The sequence below is a fragment of the Schistocerca serialis genome, chromosome 4, assembly GCF_023864345.2.
Source record: "Schistocerca serialis cubense isolate TAMUIC-IGC-003099 chromosome 4, iqSchSeri2.2, whole genome shotgun sequence".
Lineage (NCBI taxonomy): Eukaryota > Metazoa > Arthropoda > Insecta > Orthoptera > Acrididae > Schistocerca > Schistocerca serialis.
This window is the reverse complement of record NC_064641.1, coordinates 863,167,173-863,193,196: the sequence shown is the minus strand read 5'-3', so window position 1 is coordinate 863,193,196 and position 26,024 is coordinate 863,167,173. Positions and strand designations below refer to the sequence as shown.

Below are 26,024 nucleotides of genomic sequence, written 5' to 3'. Positions count from 1 at the left end.
CAAGAGTTTGTAAGTTAATAGAATTTAGTGCTATTTCCTCCTGTATTTCACAAAATTGTCAATTTTTAAGCAGAGTAATAGATTGTTGTAGCGGCTGTTTCATAATTTCTCACATATCCTTGGCACTACTGTCATTCGCTTCAAATATCACGTGATTGTTCGAGTAACATTGATACTATATCAAGCACTTCGTCATATAGGGAAATCTTGGCCTGTTCATATGCCAGTGTCACTTGTCTGTCCCTGCCCTTTTGAATGCTTCAAAATAAATCTGCACATGACTTCAATATCCAAAGATTCATCTATACATGTAAGAAGACCCCTATATACTCTATTAAACAATGTAAAAACGATAACCTCAGCAGCAATAGTTTAATCTGGTAATATAAAGCAACCTTGTATTTTTTGAATGATGAATTTGGGAAAAAACCTTGCCTTATAATCTGGTAAATATTGTATGCCCTTCAGCACATTCAACTCTAGTACTGGTTGACGAGATGATAGACCCAACTGGTTACCAAACCTTACTGAAGTCTAAAATTCAACAGGCTTTAATACACGAAGAACTACCTTCTTTACTAGCTCGAGGAAGCCTATAATACCATTTGGGAACATAATACTATCACGTAGCCCCACCAAAAGAGCTTCCGGGAATGTTAAGCAGTATTTGTGTGGCCCATCCTGTTTTGGTGATGTTTCGGACACAGAGTCAAGAAAGTGCTAACAGACTGGTTCTTGTCCCCGAGAAAGTGTTCTAAGTATGACCATCCTTGTCACAACCAGCAACATCACAACATCCATGATAAAGGAGCCAGTATAGAGGTTCAGAACTGGAGACAACTTTGCTATATTTTGACATTAAATGCCCACTTCTGCTTTCATCTCGCCGGCACACAAGACTTGCCAAAATATTGCACCATCTGGATGAAGCCATCTAGCACATACCCACAAGCAGTTAAAAAAAATCGTTGTATATTGAGAAAATTTAAAATCAAATGTAATTTTCTCTCTCCTATAAACAGAACTAACTTTCTCGTTTTCAACAGCCCGGGAGTTTCAAATACAGTCAGCATCAGCTGTGAAAGCTTACACTGTATGATAAAGTATGATCTAGTAAACACTATATATTATACTTTCTAGCTGTCAAGGGTTCTTTCTAGTCTGTCTTTGACCCCTCTTCTTAGAGTTTCCCACCCACCACATCCTGCATCCCTGACAAGCCTTAGCCTACTTACTTGCTTTGCTTATCTCTCCTCTTTTCATCATTCCACAAATACTAATCACAATCACAACACAGTCTTGAGAGAAAAAAGGCCACTAAAGAATTATACCACAAAGTTCAGTATAACATAAGTTACAAATGTACATGCTGTGAAGTGAAGTAAAAGCCAGGACACAACAGCTTCATTATGTTAGTAGCCATCACAGCCGCTGCACCATGTGCTTCACACATCACCTAAATTGAGGTGGGTCTCAATTCTGAGTATTTTCTCTCCATTTCAGCATTAGAGCAACTAACATTTATTAATGTGGGAGAACAAGCAATCATACATGAAGTATGCCTTACAGAATATTTGACCATTAGATAAACAGGGAAAGAAAATAATGAGCTAAAATCACATTAGGTGTGCCAAAAGCAAGAAAGAATTAGCTTATCTTGAACTTTAACACTAAACAATTCTACAAGATAATTTCTTGCCAGATATAATCAAAAACGCACTGAGAACTGGGTGAATGCTTGAACTGAAGATCATTTGGCTGTACATCATACAACACACACATGTGAACACCATCTCCCTTCAATCTTGCTTTGTTGTCTGATAGTATAAGATGAGAAGAGATTTAACTAGAACTTATTCTTATAAGGCTCAACATGGTCAAGAATTAATGAGGCTGGCCAGCTCACCAGCCCTCAGCATTAATCTGTGAGATGGATTCCATCTGGGTCAGGCTCACCTCTCCATGTCGCGAAAGTGGCATGTTAAGTGCTTGGCTATCTGTGCGGGTCGTAATACATATTGTTGGACACAGTTTAAAGTAAGGATTGGCATTACCACAGTTAATGATGGTAAATATTTTGAAATATCAGACACTGAACTAGCACAAATGATCATAAAGGATCTTTTGCATTAGCAATATCTTTTAAGTTGCTACAAATGACCACTAGATGGCACTGACTACTGTTTTACAACTGCCTGTTTGTTACCATGTGTTACTGTAAAAGTAATGACAGCCCAGAGATTAGTTAAATAATTTACTTAAAACGACCTTTGGTGGAAGTTTCAAATTAAGAGTTTTGTTCTTTTTTGTGATTTTTTCACTCCTTAATATCAATGCCTAAAATAGTTTCATGTAGCTTCAGAAAAAAACTGTTTACAATTGGTTTGCAGAATTTCATTTGGTCATGCTTCCATCAGTGACAAATTTCGAAAAGCTTGACCAAATTCTGCTGTCCAAAAATCACGAAGCTGTGCACAATGTGTCTGAAGAGGATCAACATGTGATTTCCCTTGAGCTAGGAACATCCTAACGCATGTTAAAAACAGCAGTACACAGACTTTGCACAAACATTTCGCTGTGAAAGATGCCTGCATCTGTTCCCGATTGGTGCCACACTATCTGACCGAAGCTCAAAAACAGGCTCTTGTTAACTGATATAGTGAAATCTTTAAAAAATTGACAGGCGCAATGCAAAATCCATATGCAACAGTTTAACAGGACATAGAATTTTGATATGATTGTATACACTGGAAACTAAGCAACAACCATTTGTTTGGGAGTTCTAACAGAAGACTACCTGTTTGTTCGCATACACCAGACATGTGACCACAGCTTTAGAGGATCAAAGTATAGTTAATGCCAAATAGTGTATAGTTTGTTTGCCACAAGTTACTAATGAAATCAGGAAAAACAACAACAAAAAATCACTCATCATCATGACAGTGCCAGCTGCCATTCTTATCAAAGAACTGATTATCTAAAGAAGATAATATTCAATTAAGGTATCACTGCCCTATTCACTTGACTCATTGCCTAATGGCAACTTTTTGTTTTATTATGTCTAACAAAATTTTGTGGATAGCAATTTTCATAACCTAAAAAATATGATGAATCCTTCCGAAACCATGTGTTCAAGGTACCAACATCAGTAGAAAGAAGGTTTCTAAGACTCATTCAAATGCATGCATAAGTGTGTAAATTTTGAAGGTGAACATTTTGGAAAATAATAAAACAATTTATACAAAGAATGTTTTTCTTTCCCAATTTTTGTAGGAACTTTAAAGGCAATCCTCTCATACTGAGCACGTAATGGTAGTATAGACACCTTTTTAGGAAATTAACTGAATTTCTGAACACAATCTCAACTCCCAAAAATAAGTCAATGTCAGGTGAAGACATAAGTATCAGCAATGAATTTAGTAGCATCCTTTAAGGTTTTTTCCTCATCAGTGTCGATAAACAGTACAACAAGAGTAACTAAAAATTCAGCATAAGTGGTTAACAATATAGACTGGAAATCTGCAAAAACAGAGTAATCAGTTTTGCCCAAATAAGAAGAGTAAAAACAGGCAATGAAAAGCCATCAAAATACAAGTCTTAAAGAAACTTTTAAAATAAAATGTAAAATTTTTCAAAGGTAATGCTAAACCAAAGATGGAATTGTATGACTATGACAACAAACACAACAACAAGTAGTAATCAATCAATTAATTAAGTCCTATGTGCCAACAGCTACCTAGAGAGACATTTCTCTGAAAATAAATAAACAAAAAGTCAGAAAGATTGTGTAACCTACTGCTCAAACATTAAAAGACTCACTTTCGTCTTTCCTGGAACACATTTTGCAATTTTCTCCCAACGATCTCCTGATCCTCCTTTAGGGAATTTTGTAAGAGCATTTTCAAGAGCTTTTTGTTGTGGCTGACTCCACTCTGAGGCAGCTGGCAGTGGTGATTCTGCAGCACGCGTTTTTGTTTTCCTAGGGAGCTCTTCTGTTGTGACCTGTGGAGGACGATAACCCTCTTCTTTCACCTTCTTTGCCATATGTGCCACCTGAAATAGAAGGGATATAAATCAAACAGGCTGTATAATGTATGCCGAACATCTTTTTTAACTTCATTCTGAACCAGAACATAACATAAACAAAAAAGAAAAATTCTCTTCATAAAACTATCAAATTATGAGGCAGACATGCTGGCCTGGACTTCCCAGCCAGGAGAAAAGTCAGTACTGCCAACAGGCCCCCATGAAAGTATACCTACTGTCATAGCTCTCAGAAGTAATAGTTTCAACAATGGAAAAATCCAGGATGGAATTTAACAATATTATAAAAAGGATAGTTGCTACTTGCCATATAGCAGAGATGTTGAATTGGAGATAGGCACAACAAAAAGACTGTCAGAAAATGAGTTTTCAGCAGAGATTGCATTTGTGTTTTCTGTTTCCGACAAAGGCCTTGTTGGCCGAAACTCATTTTCGGACAGTCATTTTGTTGTGCGTATCTGCGACTCAGCATCTCTGCTATACGGTGGGTAGCAACTGTTCTTTTCAGCACTAATAGTTTCCTTCTCAGGATTGCAAGAGATTTAGATTGGGGAAGGTTAAAAAGGAAAGGCAGGACACTTAGGCCCCAGGATGAGAGAATGGAAGAACTTGGCAGAACAAATTACGTAATTTATTTTTTGATAAATTTAAGGTATGTGTATGCAGTCTGTTGTACACAATGAAATCCCTGTGGCACCATACCATAGCACACTGCTGGAGCAGCCACAACAAATTGGTGCACCTTACTGATACAGCAGCATACCGTGACATTGTTTGCTACCGAAAATGAATTATAGCACACTGCTCCACTTTACCAATGGGCTGGGTCATTTTGCTTTGGTTCCTGTAGTGGGATGTGAACACAATATACTATGTTTGAACAAGAATCCACAATTTAATCAATTAAAATAATTAAACTGTTTGTGCTACGCATATAGAGGCTGAAAGAAGATCTACAAGTCAGAACAAAAGGCAGCTGGAGCGTTCAAAATGTAGACTATGAAATACTCTATTTATGAAGATATATTTTGTCAGTTGAAGATGAGTGAAAGCTCAGAAAGATGTCTTGGCATACATCAAACTATACAAAAAGCAGCTCACTGGAGTTTTTCTGCAAGTAATTCTTTGTTGGATTTTGAAAGGTAAGAAAAGACTGAGGCAACAACATAATGGAAGTTGAGTATATGAGATTCAAAAATATATAGGAGTGGTTTGATGCATACAGCTGATGATTATAATCAATGGAAAAATGTATAAGAGGCTTTAATGCAACAGTGGATGCCAGACAGATGATTATTATGACAAAAAAAACAGGTTCAATTACACAGAAGTGATTTTGCAGTTCTTGCACATCCCTGGTTTGATAACTCTAACACAGTCTCAGAAATCATATATGCAGCAGCTGGGTAAAACGAATTATGGGCAAAACGAATTATAACTATGAAATCGAGGTACTGAGCTGAACAATAATTTAAGGAGAAGTGAAAGTATGTGGTTTTAGGCCAGTAATTAGGACAGAGCAGATAAGAGATCTCCCAGGGCTCATTCATAGCAACAAAGATCCCACCTACATCCAACCAAACCCCCCTCCCAGTTGAAGAAGATGCCACACCACACTGTCTGAGCTCAAGCACTAAATCAGAATGCCAAGCAAAAAAATGGAAACTAGGGTGTGGCAGAAAATGGGGCTAGTACTTTTAAAAGCAATTAGAACAGAGTAAAAGACAGATGACCAAGGCAACTGGCAAAGGAGGTAGGGTCGAGGCTGCTCCAACCCTAGCTGGCAATGGGACAGGTCCTAACTCAAACCACCCTGACCCTGATAAACTACCATGTAACAGTGTGACTATAACAAAGGTAATATTATATAAACTGGCATTTTGCTATGTTCTTTTCCAATCATGGATAGTTGGAACACAATTGTGCAATACCTTAATTTTCCAACTTATTTAAGTACTTTAAGAATGTGGCACACAGATCACTGTGAATTCAATACAGAAAGGTCCAATAATGCCATTCTTCAGGCAGCACTACACAATAACTTCTGGGCTAGCATAATCGTAGTCAGTCCTCATACGTGAAATACCTTTTCCTCAGACTTGAAACGAGTCCTTTGCCATAAACACTGTCACACTAATATGATTAGACAGAAAGCAAAGAAGGTGCAAGGGGGTAAATGAAACATTTACATATGAGGATTTTGAGGCCGGGCTTGGTGTGGGGTGCGGGTGTGGAGAATCACTATCAACAAACATCCCTCATAAAATCAAACAATGGAAAATCCAGAATGGCTTAACACAGGGGTGGTCAAGCTTTTGGCTCATGGGCACAAGTGCCACAGCACTCAGCCTTACTACATTTTTTCCTCCACTGCCACACCACACTGTCTGATCTCAAGGAGCAGGAAAGGAAGAACTGCAAACGCACACCATGTAAATCGCAGTACAGTCGCACTGCATACTACTTAGTTTTATATTTTACATTTGTCTATAACACAGGTCACAAACAAAACAAATTATTAGAATTAATTATTTATTTTTGGTTTGCTGAAGACATAAAATTTATCTGGTACAAACAGTAGGCATACAGACAGACGCAGACAATTTCACAGAGTTTTGCACACAAGTTGCCATGTAATCTTGACTTACATAGTTTCATAATCGAAAAACGATTTTTCACGTGAATATTTCTATTGAAATTAGTAGCAATTTTGTAACCTCACTATGGAGACTTGGAAACTCCACTTGAGGAAAGCAATGTAGAGATCCGGAACAGTTTTAATGTAAAAAGATTTGTCATTATAATTGGAATTACCTTGCAGGTCAATCAGTTACATCTGCACATGCACAGTGACAATTTCAACAAACAGCTAACAGTCTCAAAAATAGCTTGGAAAAAAATTTGAGATTGACAGTGTCCTCAAAATCTTTATAAAACTACCCTTGTAATTCTTCCAAGGCAACAATATGTTCTTCAAAACCATCTACAAGGCAATTTTCTTTTTAAATGCATCCCTATCAAATCATAAAGAAGTTACCTAGCAGTGTCTTGCTGTGGGCAGTGTGCAATCAAGTCCACTTAAAATGCAAAGTCTACACTCTTTCCAGGTGTTCTAATTTTCATTGTTGCCTGCCTTTGTCCTTCATAAATTCAACAATAACAAGTTTTAAATCGAAAGAACATTTCAGGCATCCCCCATAACTTAACCAACATACTTTGCAGTAACATATAACGTCTCCATACTCTCTGTTCAGTTCCGCTGAAAACTGTTGCAACTGACAATGGACCAATGCACAAGACTGCAGGAATTATACTATTCGTATCATCAATTTCTCCATGTACTCCAAGTTCGCAAATTTAGCACAAAGTGCTTTTTGATCTATAGAACAAGCAATCCGGATTGTCGGTCATTGTAATTGTTTGCTCTTTCATTGTCAACTAAATCTTTAAATTCTTTCTGCATAGTATTGTAATGCTGTTTCTTAGCAAATATATAGCACCTGACACTTATACGAATCAAGAATTCTCATCCCCCCTCTTCTGTCATTCCCACTCATTTTAAAGAATTGCAAAGATAGATCACTAGACTGCCTCCTTCTCGGGCAAACATCCGCTGGACCCTCACACCATCAACAAATAGCTAAGATTAAACAGCACTGACAGTACGATTCTGTCAAACTCAAAAGAGTGGCACCGACCGAAAAATGATGCACAACAATGCTAAATGAAATGTTGCACTGTACTGTGTACTTCCAAGAAGGACCGAGCAATGCCAAGTGACAGGCAGGGCCCACCTACGGCCTGCACAGGCTGCATGTGTGAAGTTTGGCAAACCATGGCTAGCCCTCGTTTAACAACAATAAGAAATGGATAGATTACTTAACACACAGAGGAGGCGTGAAGAAGCAGAAAAGCACATTGAAAGAAGTCTGTTAGATATTATAAGCCATCAGACAGAGATCTTCAGGCGTACGGACAGACACGTCCTCCACCCCCTCCACACTTGTTGTGCACTCGAGGAATGGGACACAGCATCCCCGAGACAGTGATGAAGTGGGGATTTTCCTGTACGATCATTTCACGAGTATACTGTGAATATCACAAATCTGGTAAAACATCAATCTCCAACATTGCTGCGGCCCGAAACAACTGCTGCAAGAACACGTCCAACGACGACTGAAGAGAATTGTTCCATGTGTCAGGTGCGAACTATTCAATGAAACATCATCGATATGGGCTTTTGGAGCCAAAGACTCACTCAAGTACCCTTGATGACTGCACAACACAAAGCTTTATGCTCGGGCCTTCAACACCAACATATGACTCTTAATAACAGGAAACATGTTGCCTGGTTGGACAAGTCTTGTTTCAAATTTTATCGAGCGGACGGACATGTAAGGGTATGGAGACAACCTCATGAATCCATGGACTGCCCATGTCAGCAGGGGACTGTTAAAGCTGGTGGAGGCTCTGTAATGGTGTGGGGCATGTGCAGTTGGAGTGGTATGGGACCCCTGATACATCTAGATATGACTGACAGGTGACACATATGCAAGCATTCTGTCTGATCACCTGCACCCATTCTTGTTCATTGTGCATTCCGACAGACTTGGGCAATTCCAGCAGGACATGTTCAGAATTGCTACAGAATGGTTCCAGGAACTCTCTTCTGAGTTTAACCCTCTCAACATGAGTGGGAGCGCGGTGCACCTTGTACACACGAAAAGAATAGGTTTCCTTATGTTACCAAGGTAAGTCATGTATGGTCAAAATCACAGTTTAATCTTAGTTTATTTAAACAAGGAGAAAATAAACTTTCATAATATGAGCTAAACTATTGTTTTATTAAACAATAATGAAATAAATTTTCACTATAACTCTCTTTTAACAAGGACAAGTGTTAAAGAGACAGTAATGACGCATTCGAACCACTAAGCAGTGCAGTTGCATCAGATCTCTGTCTGCTGCTTATTCTGAAATTATGATTTCAATTTTATTTCCTACTATGACATAATTTTTGTCTATATTTTAGTACCAAATATCTGTACAATGTACGTCCATGCTATGAAATCTCTTTTGGACTTATTCTTAAATTTTACAGCTTATCCTTAAGAAAGACCAGACATCTGGCCGTCATTTCACCAGCTATCCAACACACTGTGATTGTTCCCTTGTAAGAGATACACTGTTTATTGTCTCTTAGGCTTTTAAAATAAAGTAAGTAATTTATGTTTGAGTAATAATAATGAGCCAGTTGACATCAATAAAAGAAAACTTTTTCTAAGAGGAGATCAGATTGGCAAGAAAACGAAGCACCATGCCATCCTCCTAAGAACAGATTTTATAAAATCAGTCACAGGTGTGTTGCTCTGTAGGGTCACTGTGTACAAAAATCACCTCTTGCAGACAACAAGCAGTCTCTCTTACCTCGGTCACTTACAAATGAAATGATATTGGTTCATGAATGTCTGAAAATACTGAGCTGTTATTCAGTTCTTCCTTATGTTTACAATACATTTTAAGAAGAGTTATAGATTACGCTCCCTTCTTTTTCACTAGACAAGTACCTCGAAGCTTACCTCTGCTGCCGGCCTGTGCATTGCAGCGGCCACTTTTTCCCAACGCTGTGGAGTGCCTTGTGGATATCGTTTAAGCTGACGAGACAGCTCAGCTAGATCGTCATCGGTCCACAGGCCACCTGATATGTAAGGAGCTACTGTATCTTCTTCCTGGGCTGACAAGTCATCAACTGACCCAGAAGATTGAGCTGTGCTCAAATCATGTGGCAGTTCATCTTCAGCAGCCAGTACCTCAGGAGGGGCAAATTTGGGCTTGCGGCGACGTGGGCCCCTCGCAGCAACTTCACGTACTTGCATAACAGGTTCTTCGTCCTCTTCCTCAGATCTTTTTGAAACAAAGACAAAATGTTGCACTGGAGAATAGTATTAAAATCTGGTGAACAGTGAAAATTTACATCATTCACCATTCACAACGACGCTACAGTGAAATTTGTTGCCTGATTGTGTTACTCAGTAAAATCTCCATAAAATATATGCTCCAATAATTCCTTTCAATTGTTTCATATCCAGACCAATGTGTGTCCGATTCCCATTTGTGGACACCTATCTCTTAAGGTATTCAAATGCAGTCAACATTTTACCATTCTTTAAATTAGTATAGACTTGATGCTGACAGCCAACAAATATAAAAATCATACAGTATACATAAATGAAGGCACTTAATCACACATCTGCAGATGTATAGTGGGTGACAAATTCACACACACACACACACACACACACACACACACACACACACGGAGAGAGAGAGAGAGAGAGAGAGAGAGAGAGAGAGAGAGAGAGAGGGGGGGGGGCGGCATGGGGGGGGGGGGGCATGGGGGGGGAGGGGGGGGGGGCTGCCAGCAACATCTTGTGTAGGAAATGTATAATGTCATGTGACTAGGGCCTCCCACTGTTCACGGGGGGGCAAGTCTTTCGATTTGATGTCACTTCAGCGACTTGTGCATCCATGGGGATGAAATGATGATGATTAGGACAACACAACACCCAGTCCCTGAGTGGAAAAAATCTCCGACCCCGCCGGGAATCAAACCCAGGCCCTTAGGATTGACATTCTGTCACGCTGACCACTCAGCTACCGTGGGCGGATATCATCTGTAGTAATGTCAATCTGATAATCCATATGTGAGAATGCAAAGAAAATCGAAAATCCATTATTTTCGAATAGTGACATGAAAAAATATAGCCCACAGAGGCGGAAAAAATGATCTTGGACTGAGTGTAACTGTGTAGTGATTCTCTAAAGTACATTTAGCTGTGATGGTACTATGAATCCTACAATCAAATATGTATACGAGTTATTATATTACGAAGAAGAGTTATAAGTAACCCCACTACTATAAAAAGTTTGATTCTGTCAAAGCAAGTAAAAATTAAATGAGACAATCTAGTGAATCATCTCTCTCTCTCTCTCTCTCTCTCTCTCTCTCTCTCTCTCTCTCTCTCTCCCCCCCCCCCCATCTTTGTCTACCCTTATCCTTCTCATCAGAAGGCCCCTCTCATCCTGCAGTTCGAGTGGCCAGCCATTCCTTTTTTATGTTCCTCAACGTGTCCTCCGCCGTGACGAAGGAGCTGTTAGTTCTGAAAGCTAGGATAGTGCATCACCTTTACTGTTATATACGTCTATCGGCAGCTTTATACATTTGGCTCCTGAAGGTAAGTACAAATAAAAACAATTTATGAGATCTAGCAAAGGCACGGACACTTAACCTCACACCCGTCTCCACTGCAGGATTTTAAAAGCAACGGACTTTCATTCAGTTTTTATCATGATCTGTAGTCCCATACTGCAATTCCAGAAAGCATGCTATGATTCTGCTGAAGGAAACCGAGGCTGGAGGTAGACGATCTCACTTCCGCAGGATGCTTCACAAAACATTTGGACAAACAAAAACTACCAGAGAGCAGGTGCTTTTTCAGACTGGAACTCAACACAGGAAATGAGGGATGAATTGTGCAGAAGTAAAACCGAAAATAACTATTTGCACATTAGCAGAAGAGCTTTGGTACAGTAAAAATATGTTAACAAGGTTTGTTTTCCAGTCGCAACACTATAGTGCTGGATGTGAGCGCTATGAACTACCTGTCAGCCGTGAGTGTACACAAACAAGAATTTTGACTGGTAGAGGGGACGAGTGGTGCAGGGAAACAAGCCCTCTTGCAGGGCAGCCAGCCTATACCTGTGTTCTGGATTTCTGCAAAGCCAGAACTTGACACACGGCCCTATGACGAAATGCCAATCACTTCTGGTGTTTTGATGGACATTACTGAAAACGTGATGGGCCAAGATTAGTTTCTTCACTCATTTCAAATTAAGAAAATGTTGAGCAATGCGCAACACAAAGCAATAAGTAATGGCTACCACACAATTGCTTCCTGATGCTGACAGTGTGGTAAACAAGGTAGTCCAGGTCAACTTCAACCAGTACTTGATGCAACCACAGTATAAAACATCTGTCACCTAGAACTGCCACATTAAACTGTCTCCATTTATTAACTTTTAAACTTTGGCTAGGAGAAAAAACACGCGAGTTTCTTTCCTCTAAGATACTACGCTCAACACTCGAGTCCCTATGTTGCATTACAGCACTTGTACCCTATACAGACCATTCCACTGCCCACAACTCGCATGAGAGCAGAGCATCAAGTGCACCAATACGTCATCACATTTATGCACTTTTTATTTTGCAATCATGGTCTTACATGTTTATCTTTAGAAATTGGGCTTCACTAGATGATCTTCACTACTAGTAACTGAAAACTAAGTAATTTTTCAGTATTTATATGCAGAAAATACAGCTATTGCGAACTATCTCTGTTAAAACAGTTCATCTGGGTTCAACTCACTATGAAACAGCATTTATAAGTTAATTTAGCATTTTCTTATTTTGAAGCAAAATTCACATCTGTATTCAGATTTATCACAAATTACGGACTTTTCAGGTCCCTATTTATGAAACTGCAGGGGACATGTGTAATTAGTTGCCAGAATTTTAGACACATGAGGAGATTCTGTTCCCACTGCTGTTAATTAGAAAGTTCTTAAAAGCATTATACACATATGTCCTGCTAGAGTTTTAGTTTATTACTGCATGGAGCAGGTGCTATTAGCAAAATGAACATGTTAGCTAAGGCTTGTAAATGATGTAACATAGCTTTACAGCTTTAAATAAATGTGAAATAAAATGTTACTATGATACATGAGCACAATATTGTAACCAATAAGCTATGGAATGAAGAACGAAAATAATTTTGTGACAAACAGTATTTTACGATGACAGGCATTTTTAAGCATATACAGTGAAACCCTTCTTTTTCACTTCTCAAGGGACTTCTAAAAAAATTGTGTAAAATGCAGGAAAGTGTAAAATGTGGGAAATAACATTTTAAGCTACGAAAGTTGCGTATAGGTTACCCCCTTGCATTTTCACACTTTATGTATGATATGTGCACATAACAGGCATCAAAAGGCTTTCAGTGTCTCGTTTATTATCTAATAAAAACCGCTGATGTAACTGGAACTGACAACTGTTTGGGAAGTAGGAACGTTTGGCTCAATTACATAAGCCATAATCGATGTTTTTGAAAGCCTACAGCTGTCATTCATTATTTAAATAATAAAAATACTGCACTAGTTACTTGAATACGTGTTAGTCTGCATCTCTTGCACTGTAGTCATCTTTTTGATGTTATCAGGTACTGTGCCTCCTCGCTAATGTCGCACACCACACACATACAAACTACACTCTCATTGTTTGTTTGTGCAAGATCACAAAAAGTACATATGTAAATACTGCACTTGACAACAAGAATAAATTCTTGTAACACTTTTTGCTCATCATGCAAACAACACATAACCAGTGCTGCGTTAAAGCAAAAACATTTGAGGAGTGCAAAGTGAATAACAGTGTCTACTAGCATTCCAAGTGGTCAAATGCCAAAACGTGTTAAATATGGTTCGACAAAGGCGTCACAACAATCACGAAACTGCACAGTAGAGAGAGTTTGGAAATGGTTGTGATTGGTCATGACATCTTTATTCGAACGAACGTAGTTACTCCCATGAGCCACCACGTCAAGTAGAGCTTAGTAGCGGCGGGAGATACGGCATGAATTGTGCCAACTCTTACTTGTTTACCAGTTCAAACTGGCTGAGTAGAGTGCCCTGGTACCAAAAAACTTAGCCACGGAATATTTGTAAACACTACTGGATGGCCAACATCAAGCCAGCGTCATTTTCTTTCTTCATGAATATGTTTTCACAATGCGTAAATCCCGGGAAAATTATTAATATGTTCACACAAAATCAGATGTTAATTAGCATTGTGGAAATAGGAAATTTGACGGGAATGATAAAAAAAATGTCATAAACGGCGGGAAAACATTAATTCCAGGAACGTAAAAGCGGGGTTATAGTGTATCTCTCCATAGAGCCTTCATGGACTCCAGAGTCTGTACTTCAAAATGTACTGTAGTACATTCACTGTTTCCCTTACAATTTTTGACTGCTCATACTGCATTATCTGGAATCATGTACTACTGATACTTTCACAATGTACAAGGCAAATACTCATAAAACTGTAGAAACATATACTCATATAACTTCACATGATGGAGGTAAAATATTACAAACGTTAATAAACTCATGGTCCATAGAACACATCTGAATGTCTTTCCACTTGGAAGCTCCTAGCAAGCATTTAATTGACTATTTCCACATGGAAGTTTGCTAACACTTGCACTGCAGTAAGGAATGAACAGTGACTGTGAATGCAGATAGACGAGTCTCACTCCATGTGAGGCGCTGCAGCTATGTACTGGGCAACACTTTAGGGGTGGTGGTCTATCACTGTAACAACCAGTTTTCAGTTATATCAATTTTTTCATCTGCAGTTTAACCTGACTGTTAAAACAGATCAGAATAACCAGTTTCTGAAATAGCCTTTCTTTATAGCTGTTATTTCCATAATCAATGACGACGTCAAACAAAGCTCAAAAAATTATAATTCAGGTTAAGAGTATGAGATCTCAACTGATACGGGGTTGAGGCTGTGGCAGAAATCTGTCTCAGTATCTCTAGCAAAGATGGCAAAAGGGAAGGAGACAGGTGTGGTAACAGAGTGCATAAGGTCACATTCCGATTATTTTCCTGCATCATCACTCTTGGATGGAATCAATTTTTCAGCCCGAAGCAATCACAAAATTAAGGATTCAGTTATTATCCCAAGTTTACAGTACGTCAACAGAATTACACGTATGTCAATCAAATTTACCTGCTCTCCTTGTAAAGTGCCACTGTTTCGTTTGTGCACCCCATTTTCAATCTTTTAACACAAATGGAACACTGCACTTAATTCCTACCACTCTTCGTAAAATACTCCCAAATTAGGAATGATGTTATTCTGCAATACAACCAATGTCCAACGACAAAGGTGAGGAACTACCATATTTACTCGAATCCAAGCCGCACTTTTTTTCCGGTTTTTGTAATCCAAAAAACCGCCTGCGACTTAGAATCGAGTGCAAAGTAAGCGGAAGTTCTGAAATATGTTGGTAGGTGCTGCCACAACTAACTTCTGCCGTCGAATATATGTAGCGCTACACAGGCATGCTTTACAGGCACAAAGATAAATACTGGCGCCAAAACCTCTGCGTCAGTAAATAAATTTAAAAAAAACATGGAAGACGAGCTTTTTTCTCCGCCCCGAATTTCGACCACTGCATTTTCATACATTATCCAACGAAGTAAATACAAACTCCGTATTGTTCATCTTCGAATGTAACAGCTTTTCAATGTACTACGAAAATCCGACTGGCAAGACCGTTTGCGATGTTTGTCAGTATGGCCAATTCTACGTTCTGATTTTTTCTCTACCTGTGAGAAGAGATGGTTGCTAATGGGAACTTTTGTGAATTCTGAATCACATGCAGTATTCTCTTCACCATAAGAATAATACGAATATAAACATTTTACCACGTATTCTTTCATGTTTGCTGCTATCTCATTTAAATCCTGTCTGCCTAATAAACTACGAAACTAGAATGAGACAACACAAACTCGGAAGTATACACATATGTCATGTTCATATTCGTATTATTCTTATGCCTAATAGTGATATAGTCAGAAGTGAAGCACGGCAATTGACTAGATTTTTAAATCTAAGATGACTAATTTCTGTGCAGAAAATAATGTACTAAAGTGGCGTCTGCAAATATTTTCAAACGGAGGAAATTTTCACTAAACTCTCGTTCAGAACATCTTCTATCATATGGAGTTTATTATTTGGTTCTTGATGATCATTATCAAAGAAAGCAGCAGTGTAAATAACACCAAATAGCAGTCTCTTGCCATTGTTTCGCTACTGAGACAATTACTCTCTTTTTTTTATTGTAAGCGGCGGTAGCAGGCACAAAAGCAAACCATGCCGCGAGCGGCGACAGGTCGTGAACATTCATTATCGGAATGCGACAAACAATGCATGACACAGTACAGTAATGCATTTTCAGCTTAGAGTGACGAAAACACCTATAACAAAGAGAACGGCAATTATCAGATCAAAGAAAAATAAGCAATCAATTCAAACCAGACGAAGCACGTGAGAAACTAAGGGTACGCGCATAAATAAGGACGGAGCGCCTGACGCATAGCAATGGCTACCTGGTAAAGCTTAACTGCTAAGCTTACGGCTCGAACCAAACTACTGCAGCTGTATCGTCATTCATTCGACCTGAATTCTATCTCATATTACAATGGACCAACTTTGTTTCGATTTGGAGGTGCGGCCTAAAACTTTTCTCTCCCCTTGAATTTCGAGTCTCAAATTTCAGCTGCGGCTTAGATTCGGGAAATTATTTTTTCCTTTATTTCGAGTCTCATTTTTCAGGTGCGGCTTAGATTCGAGTGCGGCTTAGATTCGAGTAAATACGGTATCCTACAGAACAAGTGTGGGCAAGTCTTTAACAAGGCATGTACATGCGTGCCACCTAATAGGCCAGGCTTCACCACATGGCACCAGGTACATTATTGTCTCACCAGTGGTGTACCAATTCTTATGTCCTATGTTTGTTTCTCGTTTTGGTGTGACTATTAAAATAACACTAATTGCTATTCCCATTTTCTACAATAACCAAATATTTCAAAGCAATGGAAATTTTACAAACAAACATTGCTCTCATCATTCCATGTAGGCTTTCACGCCCGGCGTCTTCATCAGTAAACACTTCCGGGCTAAGTTGCCGTGGTCGATCTGTAGAACTACTTCTCCCTGAGGTTTCGTTCTCAACTACGGAGAACATCTTCCGAGGTGAGTCAACCGTGCATCAATACACGGTTGACGGAGCACAAAAGAAACTGTCGTTTGGGACATATCGACAGTAGCGGAACATGTTTTTAAGGATGGAGATCACGAAATAAAATTTGGTGAAACAAGCGTGCTAGCGAGGACGTCGCACTATTATACACGTATGTATAGAGAGGCAATTGAAATCCACAAACATCAATACAATTTTAATCGTAAAGAAGAAGGATTAAAATTGGATAAGATATGGCGGTCGACGTTGCAACAATCACGTGACAATCGATTGCCTGCAATGGAGAGAACAGACGATAGCCAGAGATAGCTGCACATCGATGCCACGTGACGTGCGGTGGCGCCCCCTACGATATCCATATAAGTGGCGGCCCCAGCTCCTAGCAGCCAGTCGTTGACTCACCTCGGAAGATGTTGTCCGTAGTTGAGAACGAAACATCAGGGAGAAGAAGTTCTACAGATCGACCACGGCAACTTAGCCCGGAAGTGTTTACTGATGGTGATGAAACAATGCTCTTTTTAAAAAAAGTTTTATTTAAAAAACAAAGAATTTTTGCACGCTGTTACATGAAACTGATGTGCCTGTTTTTACATGGTTATTAGTAAAAAATTGAAAGACCTGTTACAACCAAGACCAAACAAATACCAAAAATAGCAGTTATTCAGAACCAAAATACCAGTATCAGTTTTAACCAGTAAGTTTTTCCCACCCATACCACATTTAGCATGATTTTTTGACTCTTTATTAAAATATTGTTACTCACTCAGCTGTGTCTTCCTCTTTCCTCTGCTGCCGTCTTGCCAGCATGTTCTTTATCAGCAGCACACTCTGTGGACACAATGTCAGGACGAACCACAGCATCCTTGGTAACTGGAATGGCAACGTGTCCCAAACCCTGTCATCAAAACAAGACATTATTTTTAGCTAGTACACTAATAATAAATAAAAACGGAAAACCAATTCAAAAACAAGTGTTAAATTGGCAAAGACAACTACTTGGACAGTTTACTGCTTCTTTGCAAATTTTAAAAAAATATTTTTATAGTTAACTTTAATTTTGCTTCTATCCCTAAATAACTAGTACATAACATTTAAAGCAAAACACCATATCCACTAAAGTAGTTCTGTGAGCTCGCTAATGAGGTCTCATGATACATTTCTGTATCATTTAGGACATCTCCATCTAGAAACGTAGACAGTAAATGAAGAAAAGAAAGCAAAAACATTGCCAAGTGGAATAGGAAGCTAAACTCTGAGCATCAGAAACTAGTGGTTTGTACTGCAAGGGAAGTGAGAAAACAACTACATGTAAACGACTACTCTGCAATTTACACTTAAGTGTTTGGCAGAGGGCGCATACAACCACTATCAGAGTATTGCCCTACTGTTCCACTCTCAAAAAGCATTTATAAGAAGTGAACACCTCAATTTTTTGTGCTATCTCTTATTTTATTGTGACAGTCATTTCTCCCTATATGTGTATAAAACTCACAACTGCCATAGATACTACTTCTTTGAATCTAAGGCACACTAGGCAATGTTAACATATTAAGTAAGAAATGGAAATACCCTTAGGAAGCAGTCCAGTGAGTTTTTAGTTTTTATCCTCTTTTTTTAAAAAAAAAAAAAAAGATAATATTTTGGATATATTTTTGTTCAAGATTGTTTGATGCTAAGAGGTCTAGTATGTTATTGCAAATCATTTACCCTTCATGTGGGCTCCAAGACTAATTGCCTGGAGAAACTATTTAGTACAATCTCAGATGATGTTTTATGCTTACCACCAACTTTAAACATGTATCTTCAACATATTGGGGGCAGGGGGGTTGGCAGTGGAGGCAAGTAACCACTTCTTTACCCAAATGGTTGACCTGTTCATTCCCTAAGATAACCATGAGACTTGGTGCCTAGAGAAAGAGAACTGAGCAGCAAGTAGGACTAAGTTCAGCGGGCAGGTCAGGAAGAAAAATTGTTCAAATGGCTCTGAGCACTTTGGGATTTAGCTTCTGAGGTCATCAGTGTCCTATAACTTAGAACTACTTACATCTAACTAACCTAAGGATATTACACACATCCACACCCGAGGCAGGATTCGAACCTGCGACTGTAGTGGTCACGTGGATCCAGACTGTAGCACCTAGAACTGCTCGGCCACTCCGGCAGGCGGTCATGAAGAGCAAAGACCACAGAGTGACAGCCCATGGCCTGTAGATTACTCACTAAGTCACTACATATTTAAACATAGTCAAATGAGGTCCATTTAATAAAGGGGATGGTTCTGTTAACAGCTATCAGTTCCAGTGTAACAATACTACATGTTCATGGCAAGAAATGATATTCCTGTCCAGCAAATGTAAAAGCATACCCTGTCTTATCCCCAGTTTTAGAGCCATCAGTGTAAAAAATGGTTACACCCCGAAACTCCTGAAGTACTGGGGTAACAGGTGACAAAGGGTCATTAGGATGACAGACTTGAGGACCTTGAAATAGATCAGTGATAATTTGTGGGTTGGGTACCAGCCATGGATAAGACCCAGAGCAGCTCTTGGCTGTTGGCTGCCCAGAAGACTACAGAGCATGGCCTACATCTTGGAATGAAGAGGCATATGTTCTCTGGAATGAGAGACATTGCTTCCACCATTTCTTCTTGCTGCATTCAGACAGCGAGCCTTAGCACAAAATCACTTAAATTGATATGACTGGTCTGTGAATCCCTCAGAACACTGCAGGGCTCTGCGGTGATCCTGAATAGATATTACAATGTCTTTAGTCCACAGTGGCATGGGCCAGCGTTGGAAAAAGGGGAATAGCAATGCCACCAGCATAGCTGATTGCAACAGAGATGTTTAACACAATCTCATCAGTGCACTCTGATAGAGGGGGGGGGGGGGGGGGGGTGAAGGTAAATGCAGAGGCACACAACTGTCAGTTGGCTGCTCAAAGCAGCCAATGAGATAGTCTGTTCATTTGCCATAGGCAAGGAAGCAACAGGATCACTGGAAAGTTGTTATAGTCACGGAGATCATAATGTAGTGACCAACGCAGTGAAGAGATGGCAGAAAGAGATCGTTAGATCGATAGCTGAAGGGTGCCCTGGGCGGTGTTGAAGGGGATAGGAGTTCCATCATTGAGGCGGTACAGTTACTGGTCCGTAAGAAACTGGCCAACTAGAAGGCCTCTACCAGACAAAGTCGTACTCCCCCACAGGGAGTCCATTGGTGGTGTGCACTCAAATGCCCAAGTAGGAGAAAAGGAGGGGGTGTTGTAGGATTAAGATGGTCAAAGGTAAATAAAGTCCTGTCTGAAGGTATGTAAACGTTGCAAATGGTGATCGCTGATGTCCCTTGCACTTTCATCGCTATTGCTTCCTATGTGATACAAAGAGAACCTACTCACTGATCACATCTATGCAAACCAATTACAGACTCCTGCAGCAACCCTGTCATGGCCAACAGGACTGACAGAATGCATGATAACCATGATGCATTGGAGAATAGTCATCTGTGAAGTGCATTTCTTGTAGGGCAATGCAAATTGCAGAAGAGAGGGAAATAAGGTGTGTAATTCCAACAGGTACAGGTGAGGGTAATATCCACTACATTTCCACTGAATGATCATGTTACACATGTTCAGATTAGGTGTCAAGTGCTTAGAAGATCACTGTGTGTAACCAATAGGAATCTAACCACATCAATGAGCATTGGTTCAAAATCCGATGGCGCGGGGGGATCTGGCGACTCCAGGTCACCAGAATAGCCTTGTCCTCATTCTGATTCTTCTCCTCTTCCTCCTCCGCAGCCTTTGGTGGCTGAGATTCTTGGGAGAGTCCATCCTTGACAAGTGTGGGGCCAGATGAAGAGAGTACCGATATGTCTCAGTTCCTACAGCCCTTGGCTGGTACTGGCCCTCTGATCTGCGGGTTTCCGGGTAGACGTGTCCCAAGTGCCATGGGTGGACACTGGAGGAGGAAGCTGCTCCTCCAACCAGGTGTGGGAAGTGATTCTCAAAGACAGTACCATGGGCCCCACAAGAGAGGTGGTCAGTGGGAGAACTGATTTCGAAAAATTTCATGCAGTGGAAATTAATGGCTGTAACTTCTGGATGATTGGATGTCGTATCGACAGGCTGTAAGTGTTCACATTTTTTTATGTGCCTCAGTATTCATTGCTGAGGGTACAGACAGACAGACAGTCTTGTGAAGTACTAAGCATGAAGCCAGGAATGCTGACTCATTTGAAAGTTTGTTTCTGTTGTAATGATGCACAATTTTGACTTGTCAATTAAATTAAGGGAGAAAGTAAAACGAGATAGGCAACGGTCTATGGCAGATCTGACAAGAGTACAATGGTGGTGGGGGCACATGTTTTGAAGTACAGGGTGTGCATAAAGTTTGCGAACACTTTCAATTATTTATTGCATAAGAACCAAACATTGTACAGACATCATACATATGTCATTTTGAAGAGAAACCCTGAAAGTTACCCCCCCCCCCCCCCCCCATGTATACTGCCACAGCGGAGTTTGGTAATTTGCCAATAGCCAGCGCTACTCGCAAACATGGAGCTGCCACATCAAGGGGAAAGCTATTTCATGAAATTGTCTCCCCAATCACCAGATCTCACTCCGTGTTACTTTTTTCTGTGGGGACATCTTAAGGATCTGGTATATGTACCAACTCTATCACATGATGTACCACAGCTCCAGGAGAGAATACGAGAAGCGACTGCCGAAGTCGACAATGCCATGCTGGGACGGGTATGGCCAGAATTTGATTACCGTATTGACTTCTGCCAGGTCACTCATGGTTCCCATATCGAATGTTTTTTTTTTACAAACTTTCAGCGTTTCTCTTCAAAATGCAATATGTATGATATCTGTACAATGTTTAGTTCTGGTGCAATAAATAATTGAAAGTGTTCCCAGACTTTTTGTACACCCTGTATATTACTGAGCATGGGGCTCTGCAGCAGATGATCCCAACGTGTTTCCATGTTCACCCAAAGGAATCATCAATTACGACAGCAGTGAGCATGAGAATGTCAAGGTTGGACCACTGATCAGCAGAAATATGTCACTTGGTCAGATGAACATGGCTGTATCTGGATAGGCATGATGCAGGTGAACAGCTGCTCAAAACATGCACTACGCCATGGATGCAGGTAGTGGAGGGCAGCATTATGCCATTTGGTGGGTGGGGGCATTCACCTGGGCTTTCATGAGACCTGTTTAGTGCTAGAAGGCAGTATGAGAGCTGTGGACTCCATTAACATTGTTGCAGGTCATCTGAATCCCTTCACACATGATGTCTTCCCTGGTGGTAATGGCATTTTCTAACATAACTGTCCACGTCACAAGACCAGAATTATGCAACATTGGTTTGAGGAGCAGAATAGTGAACTAATGTTGATGTCTTGGCCAAAAAATTCACCTGATCTGAACTCGATGGAATCCATCTGGTATGCTCCGCATCCACAAAGACTGGCCCGATATTTATGGGAAATGCGTGACCTGTACATTGATACCTGTTGCCACATACCACAGGAAACCTATCAAAGAGTTGTTGAATCCATACCAGGCTGAACTGATGCTACACTGCATTTGAAAGATGGACGAACATACTATTAAGCTAGTGCTCATAATTTTCTGACCCATCAGTGCATGGACACGCATGGTTAGATTTGATTGCAGTTACGAAATGGTCCCTCACCATTGAAACAAAAAATGTCCTCTCACATGCTACACACTAAGGAGTTTGTAACCTATGACAAAGTGTGTGTTGTGTAATTAACATAGCTGGTGAAACAATGGTTTCCAAAGTGATACATGCATCACATATGCTCTGAACAATGACCCCCACACTGTTACAAACATATACAAAAACAGTACCAACTGATGAGTCGCTAGGTGACTTGAAACCAGTAGTGGGAAAATAAAAGTTGTACCATCTTAAAGGCGACTGGCTGCCGTCACTACTCAAAATCTTTATTCATCACAGTGTTCCACATCCATAATAGATTTTCACTTTTTCTCCCCTTTATAATGTATAAAGGGTCTTGCTGACCAAGCCACTACCAACAAAATTCCAATATGCCCCTTTTGCATATAAGGTAACAGAAAAAGATAAACATGCGTTATAACTGGAACCCGGTAAAATCGCCTAGTGAAATACCCTGCAACTAATCTAACATTGAGAGTGCAAATCTAAATAATGTTACTTCATTATTATTTAGTCCTTCCATGTAAGGCTTATTCTTGCATTCATCTCTCACATGTTGCACAAATCTTTTTTATTATTAATTGTGAAGAAATAATGATAAATACATTTAAGAGATTGATAATAGATAGTACAAACCTTGGTGAAGGTATCTCTAAAACTATTGTATCTGGAAGAGCAGGCCCATCATATTTTCCTTTCTTCTGTTTTTTCTGTAGTCTCTTTAGTTTTGCTTCTAAAAACTGTTGCTGAAAATAGAATATTACAATACTTGAAAAAAATTCAAGTTTAGATAAATAAAAATATCACAAACATAAGCTAGTCTTTGCATTATGAAGTACCTTGCTATATAGACTGTATAATTGACAGGTATGCCTCTAATCATGGGGCAAATATCTACTGGCATAATGAACAACAGGTAAGATTATATTTCTTAAGCAAAGAATTCTTGATTTTACTCTCAATATCAAAGAATTGTGAATATTTGAGTAACAAGTGGACTGCATCTACTTATCACCAGTTTCCTCCACATTTACAGTGCATGTAGGGCTTGGCCTGAAATATAAGTTACAGAAATAGAAGGTCCAGATGGCTAACCAATTAGAAAAAAAATAGAAATTCTGGTGCAGGTCAGATGAGAAATGAACCATCTGAGCTAGTGTAGCTGCCAGGCAGCGGTTCGTACAGCAGAAAGAATGTTATTGTTGTGGTCTTCAGTCCATAGGCTGGTCTGATGCAGCTCTTCATGCTATTCTATCATGTGCGAGCCTCTTCACGTGTGAATAACTACTGCAATTTACACTTTCTGAATCTGCTTACTGTATTCATCTCTTGGTCTCCTCCTACAATTTTTGCTCCTCAACACTAAACTGGTGATCCCTTGACGTCTCGGAATGTTTATTACCAACTGATCCCTTCTTCTACTCACATTGTGCCACAAGTTTCTTTTCTCCCCAGTTCCATTCAATACCTCCTCATTAGTTACGTTATCTGCCTACCTAATAATCTGCATTCTTCTGTAGCACCATATTTCAAATGTCTCCATTCTCTTCTTGTCTAAACTGTTTATAATGCATGTTTCATTTGCATACATAGCTACACTCCTTACAAATACTTCTAGAAAAGACTTCCTCATACTTAAATCTATATACAATGCTAATAAATTTCTCTTCCACAGAAATGCTTTCCATGCCATTGCCAGTCTACATTTTCTATCCTCTCTACTTCAGACATCATCAGTTATTTTGCTGCTCAAGCAACAAAACTCATCTACTACTGTATGTGTCTTACTTGTGAGTCTCATTCCCTCAGCACCACTTGATTTAATTTGACTTCATCCCATTATCCTGATTTTGTTTTTGTTGAAGTTCATTTTACATCCTCTTTTCAATACAGTATCCCACTCTTCCAACTACTTTGCCATCTCTAACTGAATTAAAATGTCATTGGGAAACTTCAAGGTTTTCATTTCTTCTCCCTGTACTTTAATTTCTCCTCAAAATTTTTCAATTTGTTTCCTTTACTGCTTAGTCAATGTACGGATTGAATAACATCAGTGACAGGCTACAACCCTGCCTCACACACTTCTCAACTGCTGCTTCCCTTTCATGCGCCTAAACTCTTGTAACTGCCATCTCGTTTCTGTACAAGTTGTAAATATCCTTTTGCTTCTGCACTTTACCCCTCCTACCACCAGAATTTTAATGAAAGTATTGCAATCAACATTGCCAAAAGCTTTTTCTAAGTCTACAAATGCTACAAACTTGGGTTTGCCTTCCCTTAACATACGAGTTATAGGAACAGAATTGCCTTGCATGTTCCTTCATTTCTCCATAATCTACAGTGATCTTTGAGGTCCACTTCTACAACTTTATCCATTCTTCTGTAAAGAATTCATATTAGTATTTTGCTACCCATGATTTATTAGACTGACAGCACCTGCTTTCTTTGGAACTGGAATAATAACATTCTTCTTGGAGTGTGAGGGTATTTTGCTTGTCTTATACACCAGATGGAAGAGATCTGTCTCCCTACAGTATCAGTCGTTCTGATGGAATGTCGTCTACTTCCAGAGCCTTGTTTCACAGGGGTATTCATTAAAAAAACAGGGGAAGCAGTAATTGTCTTGGCATCTTCCACACATTATAAATGGTGCACAATTATGTTACTGTTTCAAAGTTGCTATAGAAAAACAACTTTGTTTATATTCATAAAAGGTTCTCTCTCATCACACAACTTGACATCAATCCCTGCTTAATTCATTATTTCACCAAATATTAACAAGGATAGATGGTGATGTACAATGGAATACATATTGGTGCATTCTCCTGGGGATGTAGTTTCTTTTCCCTCTCAATCGACCAATTCTACCTGTATCAGTAAACTACTATTCATGTGCTGCCACTAAGGGCTGCTCGAAGGTCAAAATGAAATTAACAGGATATGAAAGACTGTGCATTTCAATTACAATCCTTTCTTGGAAAGTTATTTGCAGAGTTCTCAAGGACAATGCAAGTACTACCTTTCCTTGGATGTTTACTTGCAAACCAAATTTTCCTTTGTCTTTCCTTTTGGTGCCTCTTACGAAAATATTAATAAAGGCAACATTTTGAGCATTAGTTCAGTTTATTTGCAGTGCAAGCACTGCAAAAACTGAAAATAAATAATGCTGCACCAACTGCTACCTGGCTACTATGCCAATATAAATGGTTTTGGCCATATTTGATCCATGTCAAAAATGCTATTTTTTTCTAAATGCTTGGGCATCTGTAACTTCCACTTTCGGCTAAATGTCTGTGGCCAGAGATATCAGTCGTGTGTGGGCTGTGCTTGCGTATTCTGCTTTAGAAGAAGGCCTTTTAGCCAAATGTTCAAAT

At 39.5% G+C, this 26,024-nt stretch overlaps 1 protein-coding gene across 1 annotated transcript in view; it reads right to left on the bottom strand.

The window, feature by feature from the left end:
- LOC126473516 (dnaJ homolog subfamily C member 1) overlaps positions 1-26,024 on the bottom strand; it is a 33,976-nt gene that overhangs the window by 3,621 nt on the left and 4,331 nt on the right. Inside the window, exons 4-7 of the mRNA XM_050100618.1 lie at positions 23,287-23,396; positions 17,698-17,829; positions 9,624-9,948; positions 3,820-4,053 (exon numbers count right to left, since the gene is read on the bottom strand). Coding sequence (XP_049956575.1) covers positions 3,820-4,053; positions 9,624-9,948; positions 17,698-17,829; positions 23,287-23,396 — 801 coding nt within the window. The remainder of the gene's footprint in view (positions 1-3,819; positions 4,054-9,623; positions 9,949-17,697; positions 17,830-23,286; positions 23,397-26,024) is intronic.